The sequence below is a fragment of the Silene latifolia genome, chromosome 2 (genome assembly GCF_048544455.1).
Source record: "Silene latifolia isolate original U9 population chromosome 2, ASM4854445v1, whole genome shotgun sequence".
Lineage (NCBI taxonomy): Eukaryota > Viridiplantae > Streptophyta > Magnoliopsida > Caryophyllales > Caryophyllaceae > Silene > Silene latifolia.
In genome coordinates, this window is record NC_133527.1 from 177,803,470 (window position 1) to 177,827,363 (window position 23,894).

At 34.1% G+C, this 23,894-nt stretch overlaps 2 protein-coding genes across 5 annotated transcripts in view; one reads left to right on the plus strand and one right to left on the minus strand.

Annotated features, from left to right (window-relative positions):
* The window catches only part of LOC141643468 (uncharacterized), a 36,902-nt gene that overhangs the window by 12,648 nt on the left and 360 nt on the right, over nt 1–23,894 (plus strand). Inside the window, exons 1-15 of one of the 4 annotated variants that reach the window (XM_074452642.1) lie at nt 12,743–12,926; nt 13,037–13,099; nt 13,187–13,312; nt 14,390–14,476; nt 14,579–15,133; nt 15,275–15,757; nt 16,371–16,432; nt 16,539–16,635; nt 16,756–16,835; nt 17,201–17,503; nt 17,857–18,003; nt 18,154–18,264; nt 18,568–18,668; nt 20,814–21,713; nt 22,235–22,333. In XM_074452642.1, coding sequence (XP_074308743.1) covers nt 12,843–12,926; nt 13,037–13,099; nt 13,187–13,312; nt 14,390–14,476; nt 14,579–15,133; nt 15,275–15,757; nt 16,371–16,432; nt 16,539–16,635; nt 16,756–16,835; nt 17,201–17,503; nt 17,857–17,896 — 1,980 coding nt within the window. In that variant the 5' untranslated portion in view covers nt 12,743–12,842 and the 3' untranslated portion in view covers nt 17,897–18,003; nt 18,154–18,264; nt 18,568–18,668; nt 20,814–21,713; nt 22,235–22,333. Of the gene's footprint in view, nt 1–12,742; nt 12,927–13,036; nt 13,100–13,186; nt 13,313–14,389; nt 14,477–14,578; nt 15,134–15,274; nt 15,758–16,370; nt 16,433–16,538; nt 16,636–16,755; nt 16,836–17,200; nt 17,504–17,856; nt 18,004–18,153; nt 18,265–18,567; nt 18,857–20,813; nt 21,714–22,234; nt 22,443–23,894 lie in introns of those variants that run through there. The other 3 variants (XM_074452641.1, XM_074452643.1, XM_074452644.1) reach the window with 3 other exon arrangements.
* LOC141643469 (L-ascorbate oxidase homolog) lies at nt 19,484–23,657 on the minus strand. Its single transcript, XM_074452645.1, has 7 exons — nt 23,163–23,657; nt 22,675–22,784; nt 21,951–22,221; nt 21,761–21,857; nt 20,857–21,568; nt 20,539–20,617; nt 19,484–19,905 (listed from the first exon to the last, which is right to left on the minus strand). Exons 1-7 carry the CDS (start codon nt 23,307–23,309, stop codon nt 19,702–19,704), a joined length of 1,620 nt encoding a protein of 539 aa, XP_074308746.1. The 5' UTR covers nt 23,310–23,657; the 3' UTR covers nt 19,484–19,701.

A 23,894-nucleotide genomic window follows, 5' to 3' on the forward strand; every position in this document is an offset into this window, starting at 1 on the left:
ATATTTTGGTATCTATTTATTTTATAATATCTTTTGTATTTTAGAGATAATTATCAGAAAATAATGTGATAATATCTTAGAATATTCTAGAATATGTCGTCTTGCCCTCCAAGCTACTAGACTATAAATACAGCTCTTGTGTTTAGGGTTTAAAGGCAGAGCAGATGGATTAAGTCTCAAACGGCCCCGTCTTCCTACTACCAAATTGTAGGTAGGATGGAATAAGTCACAAAAAGACCCCATCTTTTCTCCCTACGAGATTAAGTCGATAAGACCCTCGTAGAAACTATCAAACCTCAAACCCTAGATATGGAATCAAGAGATCTACGAAAGTTGTAACCCTCAATCTTTCGATTATAAATAAATTCTTGTTTTCCGTATTATTTTCTTGCCTCATTAATTATTATTGCAGGTTGAAATTTTTATGGTTTACAATATGTTTTGATATTTTATAAAATTTCAATTACTAAAAACCCTAGAAATATCACACTCAAAACAAAACATCTCGTGAATTTCACGGGCCACAAAACTAGCTATGACATTGAAAGGTAATGAGTAAATAAGCTAAGTTAGCAAAAAAAAAATTATCTCATATCTTAAATCATCTCAAATTAACCGTGTTGCTTGACATAATGATTTACAATGTTGAGAGGTAAGTGGTAACATGACTCAATGACAACTTAAAAAGCGAATGAATGGGCGGCGGGGTTGCTGGTGGGAGGTTGTGATAGGGGAGAGGTCGTGATGGGTGGGTAATAATGGGGTGAAGAGTCACATAAGGTTACGAGAAGGGTTAGAGATCATGGATGAGTTTGGGTCGAGAAGGTGGTTCTGTTGGAGGCATGTTGGGGGATGTAGGGGATGGTGGAGGCAGGATGGGGTAGGATATGAATGGCTGAGTGTTGGTTAGGTGGGGCCGGGTTTTGGGGAGGGGGGGGGGGGGCAAGAAGTAGGGGGGTTAAGACTTGAGAGGGATGTCGTGGTCCGAGGTGTTAAGTGCGATTACATTGCGATGGAAGGTCTGCTGGTGGGTCTTGAGGTAGTCAGCCAGTTGGCGAACACTGCTTCCAAATGATGGTGGATGGGAGGAGAAATGAGAGAGAAGTTAGAGAATTGAGTAGAGAAGAAACAATAGGGGTAATATGATAAATAAAAAGTAAGGTTACAACAATGAGTATAATCAAATCCATATTGTGTAAATAAACAATTTATAAAATCTACAATAATTATATATCCACTTTTCAGATTTCACGTCTATAAGTTAGAAAATTCGAGAGAAAAAAGTCGAGTATTTCAAAAGTTTAATAAGGTAGACAAAAGTGTATGGGTAGACAAAGTAATATTTTCTAAAATTTAGTAATTTACTCATTCCAATATATACGTAAGTTTCTACTTTTAATAATACTTTCTGTTACCACCCGTGCAGTGCACGAGTTACAAAACTAGTTTAACTATATAACGAATATGATAGAATCATGTTAGCAAAATCAGAAACAAGTGAGTACCTTGGAGAGATCGGGCGTGTTGCTTCGAGGTAGGAGTTTCTTCGACAAACAAGTTCTATGGCGAAAGGTTGAGGCACAAAACATTTTTATTGTCAAAAATAGTCAGTCATAGGTAGGGTTCATGGTAGGATTTATTATTATTACTAGTTTGAATGCCCGTGCGTTGCAACGGGGTAATTAACTTATTTATAATACAAAAAAAAAACATAAGGGTTTAATGCTTACATTCTATGTCTAATGATTTGTTTACATATTATTAAAATATCTTTCAAAAAAAATAAAAGATTAATATATACGTGGGTTAACTCTTATTTATAATCATATAATCACCCCACCTTATACTAATCTTTCGATGTGGGACAATTCTACTATTTATACGTAGTATATCATCAAACCTGTATTGTTTTTCAATGTGGGACAAATAACATTCTCAGAATTACACCATCTTTTTGCACTTAGTTCGACATTCAACCAGATCCCGAATACCGAATACGGTTAATTGTTACTCATTATATCTAATAGTTATATTTAAATTTAATAATATGATCAAGTACTCTCCATTAATATTTGTCCTTGTTTTTCTTCATTTTTTTTTATCATAATTGAGATACGGAAATTTTCCGTGGTACCTCTTAATTTTGTCAGATTTTCCATGTTACCCCTACTTTTAAGAATCTGCCTATGGTATCCTTGAAGTTCCATTTTTTTGCCTGTGGTACCCCCTAATATAAAGGCTGTTAAATAGACGTTAAGTTTGATGGCGTGACAATAAAATAACCATTAAAAAATAATACCCCCTTTATTGTTTTATTGGTACAAATATCTCTCTCTTTTAAATGAAAATTTAATTAACTATATCATTATAATATTGAAAATTTCTCATGGTAACCTTGAACTTTGATAGATTACACATGGTACCCCTAATTTTAAGTTTCTACAAATGGTACCCCTGTGTTCACCTTTTTCTTTCCCAGAATACCATTTGACAACTTCCGTCATAACGTCATTGCTCCTATGACTTTTGACGCCTTTTTCTTTTGTTATCTATTACACAAACACTTCATCATCTAATTATTAAACCCATATTTTATTTAATAAACTAACATTTAATACATGAATAACAAAACACAAATAGCATGACATGCTCAATTACTCATCTAGTACTCATAGGAGTAACGACGTTATGAAAAAAGTAAACACAAGGGTATTATATGTACAAACTTAAAATTAAGGGTATTATGTGTAATCTAACAAAGTTCGAGGGTACCATGAAAAATTTCCGTTATAATATTGACCGTTTTATCGATCTTTCTCTCACCTAAAAAAATGTTACAACTTTAAAAATTTAACATTTAATTCAAGATTATGTTTAAAGTCTCTTATATAATAAGTATACTTTGAGAGACTCAATATATTTGAGGTAATATCTAAGTTCCAAGGATAAATCTTATTTATAATCATCGGATCATCCCACCTTATGATAATCTTATGATGTGGGACAATTCAACTATTTATACGTAGTATATATTTATCACACCTACGTTATTTTTCAATGTGAGACGAATAACATATTTAAAAGTACACCATATTTTTTGAACCTAATTCGACATCCAACCCGATATAATAATAAGCAAATACTATATTATCTATTAATATTCATACGTTTTTTTTATCATAATTAAAATATGTGCAAATGATATGAACCTATACTCTAATGATAGAATTTTTTTTAACACAATTCTAATTATATAATTTAAACGTAGTATATTTACCACACCTACATTATTTTTCAATGTGGGACATATAAAATCTATAGGTAGAAAATATAATGATATACTTTTAAGAGTTCTTCAAGACAATACTTAAGAGACTTAAAAGATTTTGTGTTGATGCCTAAGTTCCAAGTATGCCTCCTATTTATAATTATAGAATCACCCACCTTATACCAATCTTTCGATGTGGGACAATTCTACTATTTATATGTAGTATGTTCACCACACCTACTTATTTTTCAATGTGAGACAAAACATACTAAAAAGTACACAATTTTTCATATTAAGAAGTCCACCATCTTTAATATGTGCAAATAATATGAAATTTATACTCTAATGATAGCATTTTTTACCACAAAGCTAATTATATTATTTTCATAATTTTTTTAACGATATTTTTTTTGACAAATGAAATATAAAAGTTTAATATAAAAATTGGAAATATCACATGAATATAATTTAGGAAATATACATATTATAATAATTAAAAGATTCTCCACTTTATTTTTTACATCAAAAATTATACTTTCCTAAATTTATTTTTGATGATGTGGACGCTCGAAAAAACTCTCTTTTATATATATACTAGTTTGAATGCCCGTGCGTTGCAACAGGGTAATTAACTTATTTATAATGAAAAAAAATGTTATCAGAGTTTAGTGTTTACATTCTATGTCTAATGATTTGTTTACATATTATTAAATATATCTTTCAAAAAAAAAAAAAAGATTAATATATACGTGGGTTAATTCTTATTTGTAATCATATAATCACTCCACCTTATACTAATCTTTCGATGTGGGATAATTCTACTATTTATAAGTAATATATTCACCAAACCTGGATTATGTTTCTGATGTGGGACAATTCTACTATTTATACGTAGTATATACTCATCAAACCTCCATTGTTTTTCAATGTGGAACAAATAACATACTTAGAATTAGACCATCTTTTTTGCACTTAGTTCGACATCCAACCAGATCCTGAATACCGAATACGGACAATTGCTACTCATTATATATAATAGTTATATTTAAATTTAATAATATGATCAAATACTCTCCACTAATATTTGTACGTTGTTTTTCTTCATTTTTTTTTATCATAATTAAGATACGAAAATGTCCCATGGTACCCCTTAATTTTGTCAGATTTTTCATGTTACCCCTACTTTTAAGAATATGCTTATGGTACCCTTAAGGTTCCATTTTTTTGCCTATGGTACACCCTAATGTAAAGGCTGTTAAAATGATGTTAAGTTTGATGGCATGACAATAAAATAACAATTAAAGATAGAATAATATCTCCTTTATTGTTTTATTGGTACGGATATCTCTCTCTTTTAAATGAAAATTTAATTAACTATATCATTGATGGGGCATATTCTGCACCCGCTGACCGAGTCGACATATTGAGCAAGGTCAAAGCCAAAAGACAGCAAGTCAACATATTAACAGCCTAACCGACGCAGCCTGTCGGCCTGTCACTTGGGTCTCGGCTGGGCAACTAGCCAGCCGAAGACACATCCGCGTACTCATATCCAAGACCCCTCGGCATGGAGTCAACCAGGCCAGCCGGCCTGCCATGGGTCCCTCGGCCGAGGGTAGAACAGTCTTTTCCACCTGCTTTGCCACTTGGCCACTACGTGACAAAAGGTGAAAGCCTATAAATACTCCACTTCTCTCATTGAGAAAGGGATCCGAAAATAATCGAATAACCCATAAACTCACTATTAATCTGGTATAAACTCCCTTATCTCTCTACAATATACTTTGCCAAGTAACACACAACTTAATCCCTTTAAGTTTACTGACTTGAGCGTCGGAGTGAGTACGCTCGGTACCAAGCCGAGCCCTCAGTTTGTTCATTGTTTCAGGAGAGGCCGAAAGGAAGAGTCAAGCAAAGTCATCATTCAACAAAGCTTACGTGGTCATAACACTGCTCCGAAATCACACCCGGAACAATCATTATAATATTGGAAATTTCTCATGGCAACCTTGAACTTTAATAGATTATACATGGTACTCATAATTTTAAGTTTCTACAAATGATGCCCCTGTGTTCACCTTTTTCTTTCCCAAAATACCATTTGACAACTTTCGTCATTACTCATATGACTTGTGACTCCTTTTTCTTTTGTTATCTATTACACAAACACTTCATCCTCTAGTTCCTAATTCCATATTTTATTTAATAAACTAACATCTAATACCTAAATAATAAAACACAAATGGCATGCTCAGTTACTCATCTAGTTACTCATAGGAGTAACGGCATTATGAAAAACTTAAACACAAGGTTATTATATGTAGAAACATAAAATTAGGGGTATTATGTGTAATCTATCAAAATTCGAGGGTACAATGAAAAATTTCTGTTATAATATTTACCATTTTATTGCTCTTTCTCCCACCTAAAAAATGTTACAACTTTAAAATTTTAACATTTAATTCAAGATTATGTTTAAAGTATACTTATATAATAAGTATACTTTGAGAGATTCAATATATTTGGGGTGATACCTAAATTTCAAGGATAAATCCTATTTATAATAATGAGAACACCTCACCTTATGATAATCTTCTAATGTGGGACAATTCAACTATTTATACGTAGTATATATTTATCACACCTACATTATTTTTCAATGTGAGACGAATAACATATTTAAAAGTACACCATATTTTTTGAACCTAATCCGACATCCAACCCGATTTAATAATAAGCAAATACTATATTATCTATTAATATTCATACGTTTGTTTTCTATTTTTTATCATAATTAAAATATATGCAAATGATATGAGCCTATACTCTAATAATAGAATTTTTTTTAATATAATTCTAATTATATTATTTAAACGTAGTATATTTACCACACATACATTATTTTTCAATATGGGACATATAATATGAAATCTATAGGTAGGAAATAATGATATAAATTTTTAAGAGCTCTCTAAGATAATACTTAATAGACTCAAAAGATTTTGGGTTATGACTTCTATTTATAATCATAAGATCACCCTGCCTTATGGTAATCTTCCGATGTGGTACAATTCTAATATATATACATAGTATATTCACCACACTTACATTACTTTTCAATGGAGAACAAATAACATACTAAGTACACCTTTTTTTTTTTGATACTCTTACATTATTTTCATACGATACTTTTTTGTCAAATGAAATATAAAGTTTTTATATCAAAATTATAAACATCACTTTAATATAATATAGAAAATGTATATATATGAGACAATTACATTATTTATACATAATATATTCACCACACCTACATTATTTTTCAATGTGGGACATATAACATACTAAAAAGTACATATCTTTTATATATAAAGTTTTTGTGTTAATACCTAAGTTTCAAGGATGTCTCCTATTTAAATTTATAGAATCACCCTACTAAACAGTACATATCTTTTATATACTATTCTTTCGATGTGAGATACATAATTTAATTATTTAGACGTAGTATGTTCATCATGCTTACATAATTTTTCAATGTGAAAGATATAACATACCAAGAAGTAAATGTCTCTTCTTAAAAAACCCATTATTGTATACGTATTATTTTTCTTTGAAGGTAAAACCACTTAGTCTCGATCGACGATCATTAGATAGGGATCTCTATATCGTACATATAACGACACATTAGCGCTCTATTAGTGCATTCAGGAGACAACCATTAGTAAAATCTTTAGTTTTGTACTGTGTTAGGAGACAACCATTAGTAAAACTCTTTGTTTTGTATTGTGATTTAACTTTGTGTATGTTGTAATGTTATTCTTTATAGGTTGCCTATGTGACACCAATATTAAGTGATTTTTGCTTCTCTTGTTCATGTTCTTAACTCTTTCCCGAGTAGTTCAAAAACAATATTTATGAGCTCAAAAAATTTTGGGTTGATACATAAGTTCCAAATATGTCTCATATTTATAATCATTGGATCACAATACCTTATACTAATCTTTCGATGTGGGACAATTCTACTATTTATATGTAGTATATTCACCCCACCTACTTATTTTCCAATGTGGGACAAAACAAACTAAAAAGTACACAATTTTACATATTAAGAAGTACACCATCTTTAATATGTGCAAATAATATGAAATCTATACTCTAATGATAGCATTTTTTACCACAAAGTTAATTATATTATTTTCATAATTTTTTTAACGATATTTTTTTGCCAAATGAAACGTAAAAGTTTGATATAAAAATTAGAAATATCACTTGAATATAATTTAGGAAATATACATATTATAATAATTAAAAGATTCTCGACTTTATTTTTTACATCAAAAATTATACTTTCCTAAATTGATTTTTGATGATGTGGACGCTCTCAGATCGCTCGAAAAAACTCTCTTTTATATATATATATATATAGACTAGATTTAATGCCCGGACGATGTCCGGGCCAATTTGTAATATCCTATATTCCTATGGTTATGATGTAATAATCTATGGCCCTATTTTCTTAGACTTAGTTTTGTTGACATGAACATATAGAAACTGAATATAACTTATATGATCTTAACTTTTCGCAACTTAACTTATGGAAAAATAGGTATGAATTGAGCTTAACTTTTCTGAACTGAACTTACAGGTGTTGAACTAAATAATAGGAATATTTATGATAGATGAACCATCTCAACCAAAACCTTAAGGTGATGGTTGAGGCCCAACTATTATAAATATTCCTGGTGATGGTTGAGGCCCAACTATTATAAATATTCCTATTACTAAACTTGTAGGAGCTTACCTTTTTTGCACTGAACTTTTAAGAGCTTACTTTTCTCAACTTATAAGAGTTGAACATTTAAAGAGTGAGACTTACTTTATTAATTCCAAAATAACATGACCAACTAATAAAATTTTGCCAATAATTTAAATCTAACTCTAATAGCAAGTGATTAAATTGGATAACATAAGTTAACCTTAGACTTGGAATTAGAATTTATACGACGTTAAATGTAATTTAAGTGTACCGTAAACCTCTTGCTCATAGTGCAACCCAAGTCAAATTCCTTGCTATAGTCAATTTTAACTCACGAAGATCGGACATTAGAGCACATTCGTTTCATGGGCTTATCCGGCAAAAATTAACTATATTATTATACTCCCTCTGTCACGATTTTTTTGTCATCCTATTCCATTTTTGCGTGTCTTCGTCAATTGTTATCTTTTCTATTTTAAGACTGAATTTAATAAGCAGTTTGATCACTTACACATAATTTGGTCCACACGGAAGGAGTACATTATAAAACATGGCTCCTATTACATTACATTTTTATTGAAACAATTTCATAAAAGTATATTTTTACAAATAATAAAATTATCTCGATCTATGCAAAAGACTAAAATAAGAGGGTCGTATTGAAGACCACTTTACATGAAATCAAATGGGCGTATCTTTGTCTATTGGAGTAATATGGCCAGTAAGTGGATCATACATCTGATGTATTACCACCAGTTTTTAGTTTCTGAGCATTATAATAAAGTTTTTGAGTTTTGTTTTAAAAATTATGAGTTTTACTATAAAGTTTCTGAGTTCATTCACTAAAACATTAAGCTCAAAAAATTTACAATAAAACTCAAAAATATTACATACAAACTTAGTTAAATTTGGGTTTTGACGAAAAAAAATTAAAATGTAACTTATAAACTTTAATAAGCTCAGAAAAAATACACATGCTCAAAAACAAATAAAATTTGAGGTAATAAGCTTAGAAAAAATACAAATATGCTCAAAAATAAATAAAATGTGAGGTAGTACATCCGATGTATGTTTCTTTTTCTCGTAATATGGCTATTCTTTTCAGGTTTCCGAATGTTGTTATTATCTAATGCTTCGTATCTTTCTTAAACCTCCATGTTAACATAATAGTAATCTTTGTTGACATTAGCTTTGTAACTCATACTATCAGAGCTATCCGATCCAGCATTGGATAGAAATTTGTATCTTGCCCACCTATAAATTAAAGTCTTGTGATAATAAAAGTATTATTGTGTTGTATGTAGGTTTGTATTACATGATATCATTTCCTAAGTTGTGTATCACTTAGGTGTATATATTTATTTTTACGAACTTCTGAAGTGCATTCACTATACGATGTTATCGCAAACATAGCTAACAAAATAATTGGAAATATCCACTACCCATTAATAACAAAATTATTAAAGCAAGATATATGTGAAAAAAGTGTTTTTTCATTATCACGGATTCAGGGTGTGCTCAAAACTTAATACACCAAATATATATACATATACCCAATGAAATCTTACATGTTTATTTAGTGAAATAAGACAACAGTTGATTGCATGTGGTAGGATGGATCAAATTCTTTAAAAAAAAAAAAAATTGCATGTTGTTTGAGTGTTTGTTGTTCTATATATATGATGTCAATTTGTATACGAAGTTTTACACTTATACCCTAGAGTGCAAATAAGTAGACATGTCGTATATAAACAATTTTTAAAAAACATCATGTAAAGTAATGCCTTGTGTTATACATAAACTCTAGCGACCCCAAAATCCAAACTCCCATCACTAGGGATGTCAATGGATCGGGTTCGGGTCGGGTGAAGCCTCATCCGTCATCCATCCGTCTTTTTAAAATCTCATCCAACCCGTCCGTCATCCGTGAAACATATCATCCGTCATCCATCCATCCATCATCCATGGATGAAACGGGTGGATCGGGTGATAAACGGGTGTTGTGCATTTATAATTTCAAGTTTAAAAAAATGATGATTTTTTTTTTCTCTACAAAAATAAAGTTAGATAATTAATTTAGTTTAACTTTCTAGTGGGTAGGCTTACAAAATATTTATATTGAGAGTAGAAAAAAATGAAAATTTAAATATTTTATATCTTAATAATGTGTTATATGTAATAAAAATTAAATAAAAAATAATAAAATCGGGTGATGGATGGATGGCGGGTGGATGTCGGGTGGAATTTCTTCATCCAACCCATCCGTCATCCACATCCGTTTCATCCGTCATCCATCCACCATCCATTTAAATCGGGTTTTCATCCATCTTTTAGGATCGGGTGGATCGGGTTTTGATGGATGCGGGTGAAATTGACATCCCTACCCATCACACTACAAATGCTTATTGGGGCTATAAACTTTACCAATCCACATAGTTGTTAGCGTCTTCATTCTCATTCTCTCGCTTTGATTAATAAACTATTTAACAAAATTTGTAATTTAAAATATTTTAATAAAACCGGTCAATTAAATATATCTCTCATTATAATTTGCTTGACCAACCTATTTACATTATTAAATCAATTAAATACCAAGAAATAACAGCTTACGGCCACCCAAAACGTAGTTTGCCATCTTAGACCTCGTTTGGTTACCTTGCTAATTCATGGGAATTTCATAATCCCATGAATTGTGTTTTCTAAAGCTTGTTTGGTTGCCCATTTTCTTGTAAAATGGTGGAGTTTAGAACTCCCTTGGAGTTTCCAATTCCAACATAATGGGGGAGTTTAATTACCCACCCCCTTCTTGGTCATTGGAAACTCCTACATCATTTGCTAATTAAATTTACTTATTTGCCCTTTTAAAAAGAGAGATTATGTGTTACTAATATTACGAAGGGATATATTGGTAATTAGAGATTAAAATCAGGTAAATTGACACATTTCAACCAAACAATATGGGGGAGTTTAATTCATGGGAAAAACAAACTCCCTCAAGGCAACCAAACATGTTTTTGTCAATTCATGTAATTTTATACGGGAGTTGGATTCCGGTGAGTTGCAAATTAACACAGGAATTTAACACCCGCATGAACTAAACGAGGCCTTAGTACTACAATCAAAGCTAAGGTCATCAAAGACGTGAACTCTTTCACATCATGTATAACAATTGTAAAATTAAGTTTTGCATGTTAACAATACAAAGTATACACGTTTATATCACAATTCTTTCCCTTACCTTATTCATCCTTATATGATAAGGGTCTTTTCTTGTCTCTTCAAACTTTATTACTACTAAAGTCACACATGTATAATGATCATTATTCTTGAGCCCTATGAATATGAGATTAATAAAAATAAAAATTATAGGTTAAAGTATATAGATATAATATAAAACGGCGATACCTTGAAATTATTGCATCTATAATAATTATCCTTTACCTTAAAACATACTTACCCTGTGAATCTGTGATCTGCTTTAAAAGATGAAATTCACTGTGAATCTGTGATCTGCTTTAAAAGATGAAATTCACATTACCTGAGATAAAAAAAGACAAAGATATTAATAACTCAAAACATATAGCCAAACTACAATAAAAAAGTAATATCAAAAATCAACGTAACGTCTCTTTAAATTATTGCTTAAAAGGAAAAAGAAACATTGGCAAACAATTTCATAAGAATACACGCAGAGTCATAGAATGATAACTTTTTTTGGTTTTATATATATAGGGGGGAGACCAGAAAGATTAGAAATTCTTGTATTCGAGCTATATACAAAGACTCAAAGAGTATCACTACTATCAAAACTCTAGTCTTAGCTGTGTACGTAGAAGTTTAACTCAGGTGTTTGATATTCAAGATAAAAAGTTGAATATATATTTATGGTGTTATAGTTGTATTGGAATCCGTCTAGCGTATTAACACGTTAGTTAAATTTATATTTTCTCATATTCCTCATCAAAGTAGTTGCAAAAATAGGATTGTAGTAATACTCAATTTCTATGCGGTGATAGTTTATCTAATACTTTTTTTAATTGAATTTTTAATCATCAATAAAACAATTGAGAATTAAAGGGGACAAAAAGAAAATTACAATCAAAAGTAAAGACGTGGGTTGAATTGTTTTCTTCTCCTGAATTATGAGCATTATATAAACACGTTTGGAGTAGTATTGTTTTTTTTTGGTCTAAACCATCCGGTAATCCGAACCACATCGGGCCGACTAATCCGGATTTCGGGGCGTGTCCAAGGATTACGGTATTTAAACCCCTCTCAATCGCAGTTGTGGGGGATCGATCCGCAGAACTCCCTACCAAGCGCAGCCCCATGCTACCACTGCGCCAACCAACGATTGGTTTTGGAGTAGTATTGTAGTGTTAGGATTCTAAGACTCGTAGAGCATGTCAGATAGTTTAATTTCCAATTCCAAATCAAATGCTTCCTTTAATAATCTAGATAGATATAGATTATAAAAAAGTTTAGTTCAGTTCAGTTTAGTTCAGGTCCATTTAGTTCAGTTCAGGTCCATTAAGTTCAGTTCAGTTCAGTTCAAACGGATTCAGTCCAAAAGAACAAGGCCTAAAATAAACACAAGGTATGGAAAATGAAGTTCCAACCCCATATCATCCAGATATAATTCCTGATTTTAAACGCATACCATGCACAAAACAAACGCCCCTTTATGATTCATTTTAATATCTCGATACCACACTTCGCATGAGCCGTTAAAGAGAACATGGAGTATACTAGGCAGAAGCGCGCCAAAGCCGTAGTAATTGATTGTGTTGAAGCTTCTGCGTTTTAACCAGAAAAACAATGTCCGAAACTTGCAACAACGCCAACGCCGTCTCCGTCCGCCGTCTGTGCGCCTTAATCCACCGTTCTCTCCACCAATTTCCGGTAATCATTTTCACACTCTTCTTCCTACTCCGTTCTTTTACTTTTTTTTTTACACTGATTTTTCTCCTAATTTACCCCCAATTTTATCAGTTCATCTCAATTTGTCACAGGAATTGAAGCAGAGTTCTTCGAAACACGAAACCGAAAAAGATATCCTCGTTTCTCTCTCTCAGGTGTTTTTCTCTTTCTTTTTATTCATTACGATTTTGTAATTGTTGTGTTAATTTTATACCTTCAACTTAAAACCCTAATTTTTCCAGATTGTTCGTCAAATTCGGCACTGGATTAATAATGAAGACACTGAACAACAAGAATCATACACCTGTCCAATTTTTGATTCACAGTCCGCGGAGCATGAATGCTTGCCTTATATAGTTTCCATTTTGGTACAATTTCATCTCTTATCTGTTTATTTATTTCAATTTAATGCAATACCTGAGATTCAGCCTTCGCGATATATTTTGGTGTAATTTTTAGGCTAGCCACCTCCATCTTAACTCGAATGATATTCTCATTTCCGACATGATTTATCATCTGTTGGCGGATTTTTGATTTTTCTGTGCTTTCCCCCCGATGCTTCCTATAGCTATGAGCCTATGATTATGTGAAAAGTAAAAAGTCAGTAGCATAGAGGTATATGATAAAATGCAGCTACTTGGAAGAGATACTTTGATTTTGACATAATTTCGAGTAAAATTGCCATTAGGATGTGCTTGTTGATTTCATATGGCTTAAATTATCACAAACCATAACAAACATAAACATGAATCCATTGTTGGACACTTGGACCTGTCAACATCGACATTGATGAGTTAGGCCTGGACAACATGTATGTAGGCCTGTTCCTCTTATAGGTAGCTCAGGAGTCAAGACACCATTTTATCTGCTGATGAGTGATGAAGCTTGGACATGATCATGAATTTCCACATCGTCTCAGCCAATGAGAGAGTATCATGTAGAAGGTAGATGGAGTTTGGGCGGTGGCACGAGGTGGCAGTTTAGGTTGTAAACCATAGGGTAGAAGGGAAAAGAGAGACAACTGAAAAATTAGAAACACAGTGGAGAAGATAGAAAAGAGGAGAAAGAGAGAGAGAGAGAGAGAGTTTGAGTTTAGTTAGTGCTGTTGAATTCTAAAAGACACCAGGATGTTATTTCAGATCGACTGTTTTATTAATTGTTCGAATTTGGTAGGGATTTTCTTAAATCCAAATTCATGATTTTTCTGAAACATTATTTGGCTCAAATATGAATTTGAAGATAAAATTCTAGTTCTCAAATACACCATTACATAAATCCGGATCTGATATGTTTAGTAGTTACATTTCTTCATGCTCTTTGGACGTGCACTGCGGGCGAAATATTCTTCATACATTTTACGGTGTTAACTTGTTAACTATTGTTCATTTAAGAATTTGACTTGATAGCATGATCTTGTTTTTGTTCGTTTGTCTTGTCATTGACAGATTTCATTGCTGAACGTTGACAATAAATACATCCATCATTTGGTCGGCAACAATTTTCTGGTCATCGCAGAGTATCTTCTGGCCTTTGTATGCTACTATGTACCTCTGTGGCTTACTATCCCAGATTCCCAGCTTATAAGGAAGTTGTATTTGTTCTCAAATTAATTGACTTGTAAAAACCAATTGCAGGGAGACAACTGGGATACATTTATTCGTCTGTTATGTGTTTCGTTTGAGTTTGGATTAGGCAATATCATACAACCTTCTGTTAATGGAGTTGAGAACTTGAACTCTATCCCAGCACACTCGAGTCACATTCTAAATTGGAATGGTGTGACTGTAATTACTCGGGTACTGCGCGGTATAGTAAAAGATTTAAAGGGAGAGGAAGATGCGGAACTTGTGGGGATAGTATTTGATTTGTTAAGTACTTCTCTTTCGGAAGTTCCATGGAATATTTTAAATGACGTTCAAAATGACACCACTGCTGATGTTAGAGCTAAAGCTTCTTCTGGTGATGGAAACACAGAAGTGAAGATCCTGTTAGCCGGAAATATTGTTCAGCTTTTATGCTCTTTAATTGGATTAATTGGTTCTGCTGAAGCTGTAGCTGGTTCTCTTAATAAGAATGCCATTCTTCACAAGATCTGTGACATTGTTCCTAAAGTTCTACGTTGGTGCTTAGCTGAAGAGCAGAGTTTTATATATGGACGCATTCTTGCATATTTTCAGCACAAATTTTTGGTAAATATGTATTTGATTTTTGTTGCTTATAAACCGGACCTAGTGGCAGTAGACTTTTTTTTTTATGTGAGCAAAGTGTATACTATTGTTTGAGTGATTCCTTGTCCCTTTACTTAACTAAATTACCAATTTACCACGCAGATGCTGATGATAAGACTCAGCTTTCATATGCAACTCGATCGTTCAATTTCCCTCTTATGGTTGCAACTCCTTCATGAGTACTTTCAAGATTTACTCTCTACACCCTTGTCTGTACTTCCGTCTAATCAGGATGATTCTCTGGAAGATTCTCCGTTTCTTTTATCTCTTTATGATCAGGAAGTTTGTCATCTTTCTTCGTGCCATTTGCAACGACAGACTGTTTTCCTGTTTATAAGATGCTGTCTTAGTTTGATAGACCCAAGAAATTCCTCTCACTTGACTGTTGGTGGTAAAAGAACAAGTTCCCTCTTTGATAATGACTCAAACACAAGTGACAATTATTTTGTTAGAAAGAAGGGGCTTCTCGAGTTTTATGGATGGCTTCAGGAGAAAGCTCCTCTTGCAATCTGTTCAGAAAATCAAATGCATCTAGCGAAGTGCATCAAATTTATTTCATCCTTCGTCAGACTGTACATGCATGAGGTTCGTTTTTTCTGCCTAATAGAGTTTTTATATCTTAGTTATGTGCTTTAAGAGTTTTGACTGCTTTTGTATGAAAATTGCCGTGATTTCATCTTGCCTTTTCCTTGTTTTCTTGGTTCATTTTGTAAGCTTATAATGTGGTTGTAATTAACTTACCGTAGTTTGTGTCCCCTTCTTCCTTCATCGGAGCTGTGTCAGCTAAGTGGTGGAGTTATTAGAATAAGTTTAGGCATTTATTCATCTCATGACTAAAACTAAATTGTTCCACACTATGTTATTAAAGACCTGTTTTAGCTTCATATTCTTTCATTCAAAATATAAACAAAAGGTAAAAATGTGAAAACCAATATCACCCACACAAGTGTCAATACATGGCAGTACATCTGAAACGGTTAGAGAAGAGATAATTGGTAGTAATTTATCGACTAAGTTCTTTTTATTGCATGTCTGAAAGGTTCTGTTCTGTACTTAATGATGTTTTAATCTCTGAACCCCTCTTCATAGTTATATTGTTTTGTGTGCGTTGTGGTCACTTTATGGTGTCATGATTAAGTATCATTGAGAAGGTTGATGTCTTTCTGGTTGCTTACTTCACTCTCTAATGTACCATTAGGATGATATGCTATTTGAAGTACTCTTGCAAATGTTGTGGCTGTCATCTTGCTCTGAAAGAATGTAAGTATGGGACTATGTCTGTTAAGTTGCTTCCCGATTACCAACATAATGGCTATAAGGTTTGAAAAATATCTATGCCTGTTAATGGTTTCTTTATGTTTTCCAGAGACAGAAGATCTTGTTGCGACACTGAGGGGGATATTCTTTTACACATTTCTAACCTTTTCAACCCGTTACTTGTGCTTCATGTATTGCTTTCTGAAGTAAGTATGTCACGTCTATTTTGTTATTCATTAAAACTTTATTTGAGATTTGAAGTAATAAGTTCTCTTGCAGTCCTAAATGTTAATATTTTTATACTTTCTGTGTTTCTTTGCATGCAGTTGCAGTATGATCATCAACTGCTTCTTGACTATCTTATTTCAAAAGATACAGGTAGCAAATGCGCTGAATATCTGTTAAGGTAAGCTTATTTTTAAAGCTTCTGGTTATGCTTATTGCTTACAGACGTAGGAACTGATAACCATGTCGGTGAATTTCCAGTCATTCAGATGCATGGTACATATTATATATCATGTAGTATTTGTTCACTATGTTGCTGGAGATCTATCCGGTGAAAATTAGGAACTGTGCTATGGGGAGGGTGATACAGTTGAATTAGTAGAAAAAATCTGATGTCTGACTCATCATATTGATTTGTTTTTAAGTTTTAGTTTGGCTATTTTGCACTATGGTTGAATGAGGAAGGATGTTATACTCAATTTTTACAAAAATTTTGATGTCCAACTTTGCAAATAAATAATGCACACGTCTTATTTGTCCATTTAGGTCCTTGCGCACTATATGCGATTCGTGGAACCTATTTCTCCAGCTTTTGGCTGGCGAAACACACTTTTGTCAAAGTAATTATGAAAATAGATGCAAGAAAATGAGGACATTTCCTGAAGATTCTTGTGCACACCAAGTAGCTGAGCAGTATGAGAAAGAGGACCAGCCAGGGACCAAGGTTTTCTTGAATTACACCATCAGAATTGAGGATGCTAAATTGTGTTTGCTGTCTTTGAAATGTGCCATGAAAAAGCTCCATAAGAAAAGGCTATTTCCATATAATCCTGAGGTGCTAATAAGACGGTATGTTTACCCATCTATATTTAATTGAAATAGGTGTTCATCTCCCTTGACGCACTGAGGTTATGTTGTGGTTGTTTTCATTCTATTAAACTGGTGCTGTCCGTCTCATATTCTGAGACTTGACTCTTTTGATTTTTTATATTGACCCGTGACTAGAGTTAAAAGTGTCAAGCTAATCTTTTCCCTAACATCAATGTACTGGGTATAAATATAATAGCTCTCTATGCTGCGTTGATTTAATTCACATCCAACTGTCTGTTATATAGATGAAAGCGGGATCTGTTTGTGACCAGTGCTCACCTCTAAAGTAATACTGATCTTAGATTATTTCTGCAATTTCGTTGTGTTTGCAGTATAACTAGGTTTGAAGTCTTGTGTGATCAGAATTTTTAGTGGCGGGGGAATTAAACTGGTGCAGGAAAATAAAGAATTAACGCACTTGGATTACACTGGACACTGATATCTTTTCTTTGAGGAATCAATTGTCAACTATATGTGAGGTATGTATGATGAATGCTCTTAACAATTCATTACTGTGCTGAGTTCATTTAATTTCCAAAATGCAGTTGCAATGGAATTAACATTTACACTCTTTTTGTGTTATTTTCTAATGCTCGGAGACATGTTTGTTGGTTCAACTCTTTGGCCAGCTTCAATGTTGCAGACCAGTGCATTTTTCCAGGATTGTGTTCGTGTGGCTAAAACATTAACTCTGCCATTTTTGATTTCTGCCGATAAATTTGCCGAAAAGAAATTATTTGGCAAGTTATATACTCTGAGAGACTGTTTGGTTTAGGGCTCTCAAGAAAGGCAAGGAAACGCCAGTAATGATATCCTTTAGTGTTTGTTTCACTTTCACCCATTTCCCCTTAAGGTTTTGGAAACCCCAAAATTCCTCTACTTTCATTCACCATCCCCAATTCCCCTCCTAAAATTTCGGAAACCCTTACCCCATCATCCAAATGGGATAACTTCTCGAAAAGCTCTTCAATCTTGTGAGGGGGCATTTCCATCCACGGACAAGTTAGCTCATGCCTCACAAAGTATACCTTTCTCATCATCAGGGTGTGGCAGTATCTAGTGGTGGACTGGTGGTTCAACGGCTCCGATTACTCGCTGGGAGGGCAGAGCACATCAATCATCTTAAGTTTGATGTCGAAAGCTGGTACGTTAAGTGCTGCGAAGCTATGCCCTGCTTTTTTGTAGCTTGTACCACCATCATGCAGCATTCTCTTTTTATTTGGGGTCTTCCATACTTCCATCTTCTTTACCTAAATCTGTGTACGTCTTTTCATTACTTATGTATTCGTACTCTTAAAGAGTCCAATTCATTGCACTGTCACTGTTCCGAAATGTTGCCTATGTCTGATAAACTTATAGTAGTCCTTGGGGTATCCTCTGTGGCTCTGCACCACTGAAAAGGATCTTTTTTTTGAAATGCTTTTAATGCCAGCTAGACTGTCTAAAAAGTAAAAACCCCTTTAATCAAATAAGAATAATTAGATATTAGTTGCTGCGTATTATTTGAATTGGTCTTACATGAAAAATATTTGTCTCGTTGTTCAACAAGGGTCGTGATTTAGGAGTGTACAATACTGTACATGTTCTATTCTTGTGAAGTAAAACATGTTTACCCTTTGGTCGTCACGTTTACTTCAAGAATTTATCATATTCGTAGTAATTTAGATTTTAAAATGTGAATAATATGAACTATTAAACTTAGTTAAGAAAAGCCAATGCAAAATTTACTTCAAAATTTTAACAGCCATATTAACTTTTGTGTAAAGTGGTGAGGATTTTATAATAGTAATTGGAAAAAAGCTCTCAACAAGATTCTGGCCAATCGGACGGTCGTAATTTTTACAAGAAAAGAAAACGATTAATGAGTTGAATGGAAATATATGATATAGTATTCCTTGTGAGAGGAAATAGACCTAAAAGAAATGGAGAGGATCCTCGCTAATTGCTGACAACAATTGATAGTAGATTCAGTAACTTCGTGATTTTCATTCTGAATAGAACAAATAAATTAAGCAAGCAAGGAATTTCCCATGCAAATTCTTACAAGGGAAAAGAAAATAAACAATAAAAGTAAAGGAAAATTAAGAAAATTTTCTCGCTAATTTTTTCTCTAGCAGTCAAACCCTGATGACTGACAAATCTATAATTCTATTATTGTACTCGATTAAGTAGGGTGCTTAATGGTGTCGCCCAATCGCTTTTCCGCAACGGAGCATGTTAGTAGGAGGGAAATACTCATTAGCCAGGCTCATTTGAGAGTTCCAGACCCTGAGGTAGAGCTGTTGTCCTAGATACTGGCGTGCCCACATTGCAGACCTCACATTCCACATACCTTGGTTGTCCAATGACACCAGTATTGCAGTCCATGAATTTGGAAATACCTACAAATGTTCACCAAATAATACCAAGGGTCAAGCAAATGAATTGTCCATATAATTAATTAGTTATTAGCGCTTGTATATATTGAGCATGTAAGGGTCTGTCTAGTGTTGTAAAGTTGGTGAGATGAAGTGCAGAACATGGCAATGAGACAATAGGCAGATGGTGTTTTTTTTCTTTTGTTTTTTTTGGGTGCGGACTGGGTAGAAGTGTAGAACCACAACGGCGATAAAGCATTGCCTCACAAGTTTTAACACCGCTCCATTTATAAGGTCTCGAAGTCGAGACCTCACCTCTGTTAAGGGTCATCCCCCCATAAGGCATAAGTTGATCTAAGTGCTCAGGGACCAATGTTCTACGGAGTATGTATTGCCTAGTTATTAAAATTTGAGTTTTGATCCAAAACATGAAATATGGTCTCCTTGGTTAACTAAATTACCCCTTCTTATTCTGTATTACTTTGGATATATTAAAGGGACTCAGTAGAGGAATTCCCCTACGTAAAACGTTCTTAAGTGTGTTGGATGATGGAGAGTGAAGGTGTTATCCGGAATGTATAAGATCTGGAATACATACAATAACTTACAAGGATGCAGTTTATTTTTAATGTTGGAGTTCAAGGTGCGGTAATATACCTGAGTAGTGTGTCTCGTAAGGGCATCCTTCCGATTGTAAACCCTCCGGCTGTTTGGCGTCCATTTACCAGCACCAAAACTGCAAATTTGTCACTTTAAATGTAAGCCGCATTTCACAATTGATAAGTGGGATTCAAGTTATGAGATTATCTCACATGTGAGACCAACCCTTTTGTCCGAGATGGTCTCACGTGTGACATGTGAGACCAACCCAAATACTAGTGCATTTCTCATTTTATTATCTTGTTAGTCTCACATGCAACACCGTCTTGTAGGAGTTTTTGCGTTCAATGAATCACACTAGATGAAGAAACCTACCCGACAACCCAGAAATCGTATCCATCAAGATGCCAAGACTGCAATGTGTTCTCATCGTTTTGAAACACAACCTCGATGAAATCGTGGAGAGAAGCGCCCAAAACAGATGTACCCAGGTACGCGGCACCATCAGATGGGCTGCTCTGGATGGAATTCAAGCTGAATACTCCGGGAATGTTAAAGTAATCAGCAAGCTTCAATGGGGTACCAGGATGAATATAAGACACTCGGTTAATGGCATAACGTTGTTTCCCATTGATCAGAGGTGCGGAGTTGCCTAAAACAAAGGTTTTTGAAATTGGGATTGCGCCATAGTGGTATGATCCCTGTGGATTTGGCCTGGCTGCATTTGAAGTTAGATTCCACCTGAAGGATCTGGCCTGCTCCATAGACCAATGGTATTCGCCAGCAGGGGGAGCAGGCAAAGGTCCAGAGGCCTGCGTTTTAGAGTTGGAGTAGTGGAGAACCGCCATTGCAGTGTGGACAATCCGAGAGAACCGTGTGGAAGCGACAATGTAATAGTCCCTAGGAGCTTGGTCTAAGGTCACAAGAATTGAAAGAGACTGGCCCACGTGCACGTCAACTGAATCGTATACATTCTGAAGAACATTAGATCCTTCAACCTCAACCACCTTCAATTTGTGACCCTGGATCCTAAAGTTGAATGTGGTGGATAGCCCTACATTTGAGACTCTGAACTTGTATGTTTTACCTGAGAGACAGAAACGAGGACAGTTTAAATGAGTTTGTGTCAGTACCAAGAAGCAGAACCATGTCCAGTATTAGTGCATAGCGGTTCTGGCACGAGACGGTCTCTCTATGAGGCATCACAGAGATTATTTCATTGAGATACAAGTGTAAGTTAATCAATCTTGAAACTTTTTGAAGTTAGTACGATGCTGACCTTGGTCGGCAGTGAAAGAGGTACGAGTTCGGCCATTTATAAGCAAGCCATCAGGGAATGAAAGAGCCTTTCCTGCATCCAGGACTCGCTGTAGAGTCTGCATAATGCAATATGTGTCACACTGTTAAAATCAAACTGAAGTAATTATACTGAACCATAAACTTGGTACATTTTATACAAAATGACTAACCTTATGGCTAGTCTTGTACCAATCACCAATAAGCAAAGAGAAGTCACCGGCAGGGTTGGCATAGGGAACCGGAATCCTAGGCCTAGAGTACACGTTAAGGGCTCCAAACCCACCAGCTGCTCGGTGCATCCCAGTCGATGGGAAGTATGTGTAGGATCCAATTTGATCCTTGGGCTGGAAATTGTATGTGTAGTTCGAATTAGGAGGGATTGGGCAGTTGGTTCCCAGGACTCCGTCTTGCCACGAGTTTTTCCTTTGCTTAATTCCATTCCTGTTGTTTGCAGGTGTTCGTAAGTACTACTACATGCCGTAAGGATAGCATTTGCTACATTTGAACATCACACAATTCGAGAAGCAGTGGCGGATCTAAATGGTGCTTTTAGGTACGAGTACAAATGTCTTAAACGAACTTGTCAGATCAACTATACTTTTACGCATTCATTATCAGCTGGTATAAAAAAATGTCGCATATAAGTTTTTGTGTTAAGTTAATCAAAGTCTTTGTTTAGTGGTTAAGATAGACGTACAACTAGGGAGTAATAAGTAACTAAAGGTACAGGTTCGGATCTCCCTAGCCTCCCTTTAACCAAAAGGATAATTAGTTAATTACTGGAAGTACTTGAAACTAGATCACAACAAACATAGATGGTGATTTGGTGACTACGAAATCGGAAAGGTAAGCTATAGTCAACAATTATGGAAGAAGGAAAAGAAAAGAGGATACCAAGTGAGAAGGAAAGGCTCATCCAACTTATTAAAAACATTTAGTACAATGTTGTCATTTGTGACACAATCCAATTGAGGTCCAGGAAACTGTCCATTTATTAGTATGCCCTGCCCAAATTATACAAACCAACAAAATTAGTTTCATAGATCTCTAGTACTTACTAAAACCATAATGTACCCAAAAAAACACACAACCCAAAATAGCTAAATTCAAAACTAAACTGAAGTTAAGTCCAAAGGAACGAGTCCTAAGTAATACAAGCATTGTGAGTTTGTGACCGTGAGTTGTTAAAACCAAACACCAGTAAGCATCAAGATTATCAATGTGACTCCATTTATTCTAGCACCAAAAAAACAGTACAGTAATTATTGTAGTATAAGACTGTTTTACCGTGTTAGACGGTCCTTTCATATATAGAGTACGAGTAGTAATTAGTGTTTAAACAATAAAAGCCAAGAAAGAGTAGCATAGAAGTGGAAGGTAACCTGTTGGGGGACACCAAGAGGATAAATAGTTCCGTAAGTGACGGTCCATGTGAAAAACCTATAAGGGTCATCTGCATTTGTGATGGTAAAGCTGAATATGGCAACAATGGCAATAATGTAAGTTAGTATGAAGGTTGTTCTCGCCATTGTAATGGCGGAAATTAATGGAGACAGAAATCTAAGGTAGATAGTGAGATCTGAGAAATGGGGATTAGTTGCAGGAATGCAGTGCAACGAGTGATTTAAGTAAGTGAAGGAGATAAAGAGAGAGAGGAAGTGGGTGAAGAATTGAAGATAAAGAAAAGTGAGTGATAGTTGATCATTTTAAATACTAATAGTGGCTACCACTGTTTACTTGTTTCACAGTTCATACCACCGCAAATGGTGCTATTTTGTGGGACCTTTTGGGGCCGCCTTCTAGTTATTTTTGAATTCACGATCGCCCGTCTTATACGTCGAAAAAAGAATTCTTCAATCGGTTGTATTAACAATGATAAGAAAGTTACGGAGTAGTAAGTTTATTTGTAAATTTATTGAGCTAATTTTAAAATGAACTTAGTAACTTTGTGAAAAAGTTTAGTAACTTTGTAAAGGGATTAAGAAACTTTACAAAATAGCTTAATATGCATTATACATACAACTGGTTATTGGATCTATTAACCAGACAAAAGTCGTCAATAAAATTACTTCACATGATCTATTTATGTAAAAACATTATATGCTGCATTACAA

Excerpts from the sequence above, each read along its gene's own strand:
- LOC141643469 (XM_074452645.1), bottom strand. The coding sequence starts at position 23,309 with ATGGCGAGAACAACCTTCATACTAACTTACATTATTGCCATTGTTGCC. Across the intron at positions 21,858-21,950 it reads GGTACAAGACTAGCCATAAG|ACTCTACAGCGAGTCCTGGA; the intron begins GTTAGTCATTTT and ends TGCATTATGCAG. Across the intron at positions 20,618-20,856 it reads TACGATTTCTGGGTTGTCGG|TTTTGGTGCTGGTAAATGGA; the intron begins GTAGGTTTCTTC and ends ACAAATTTGCAG.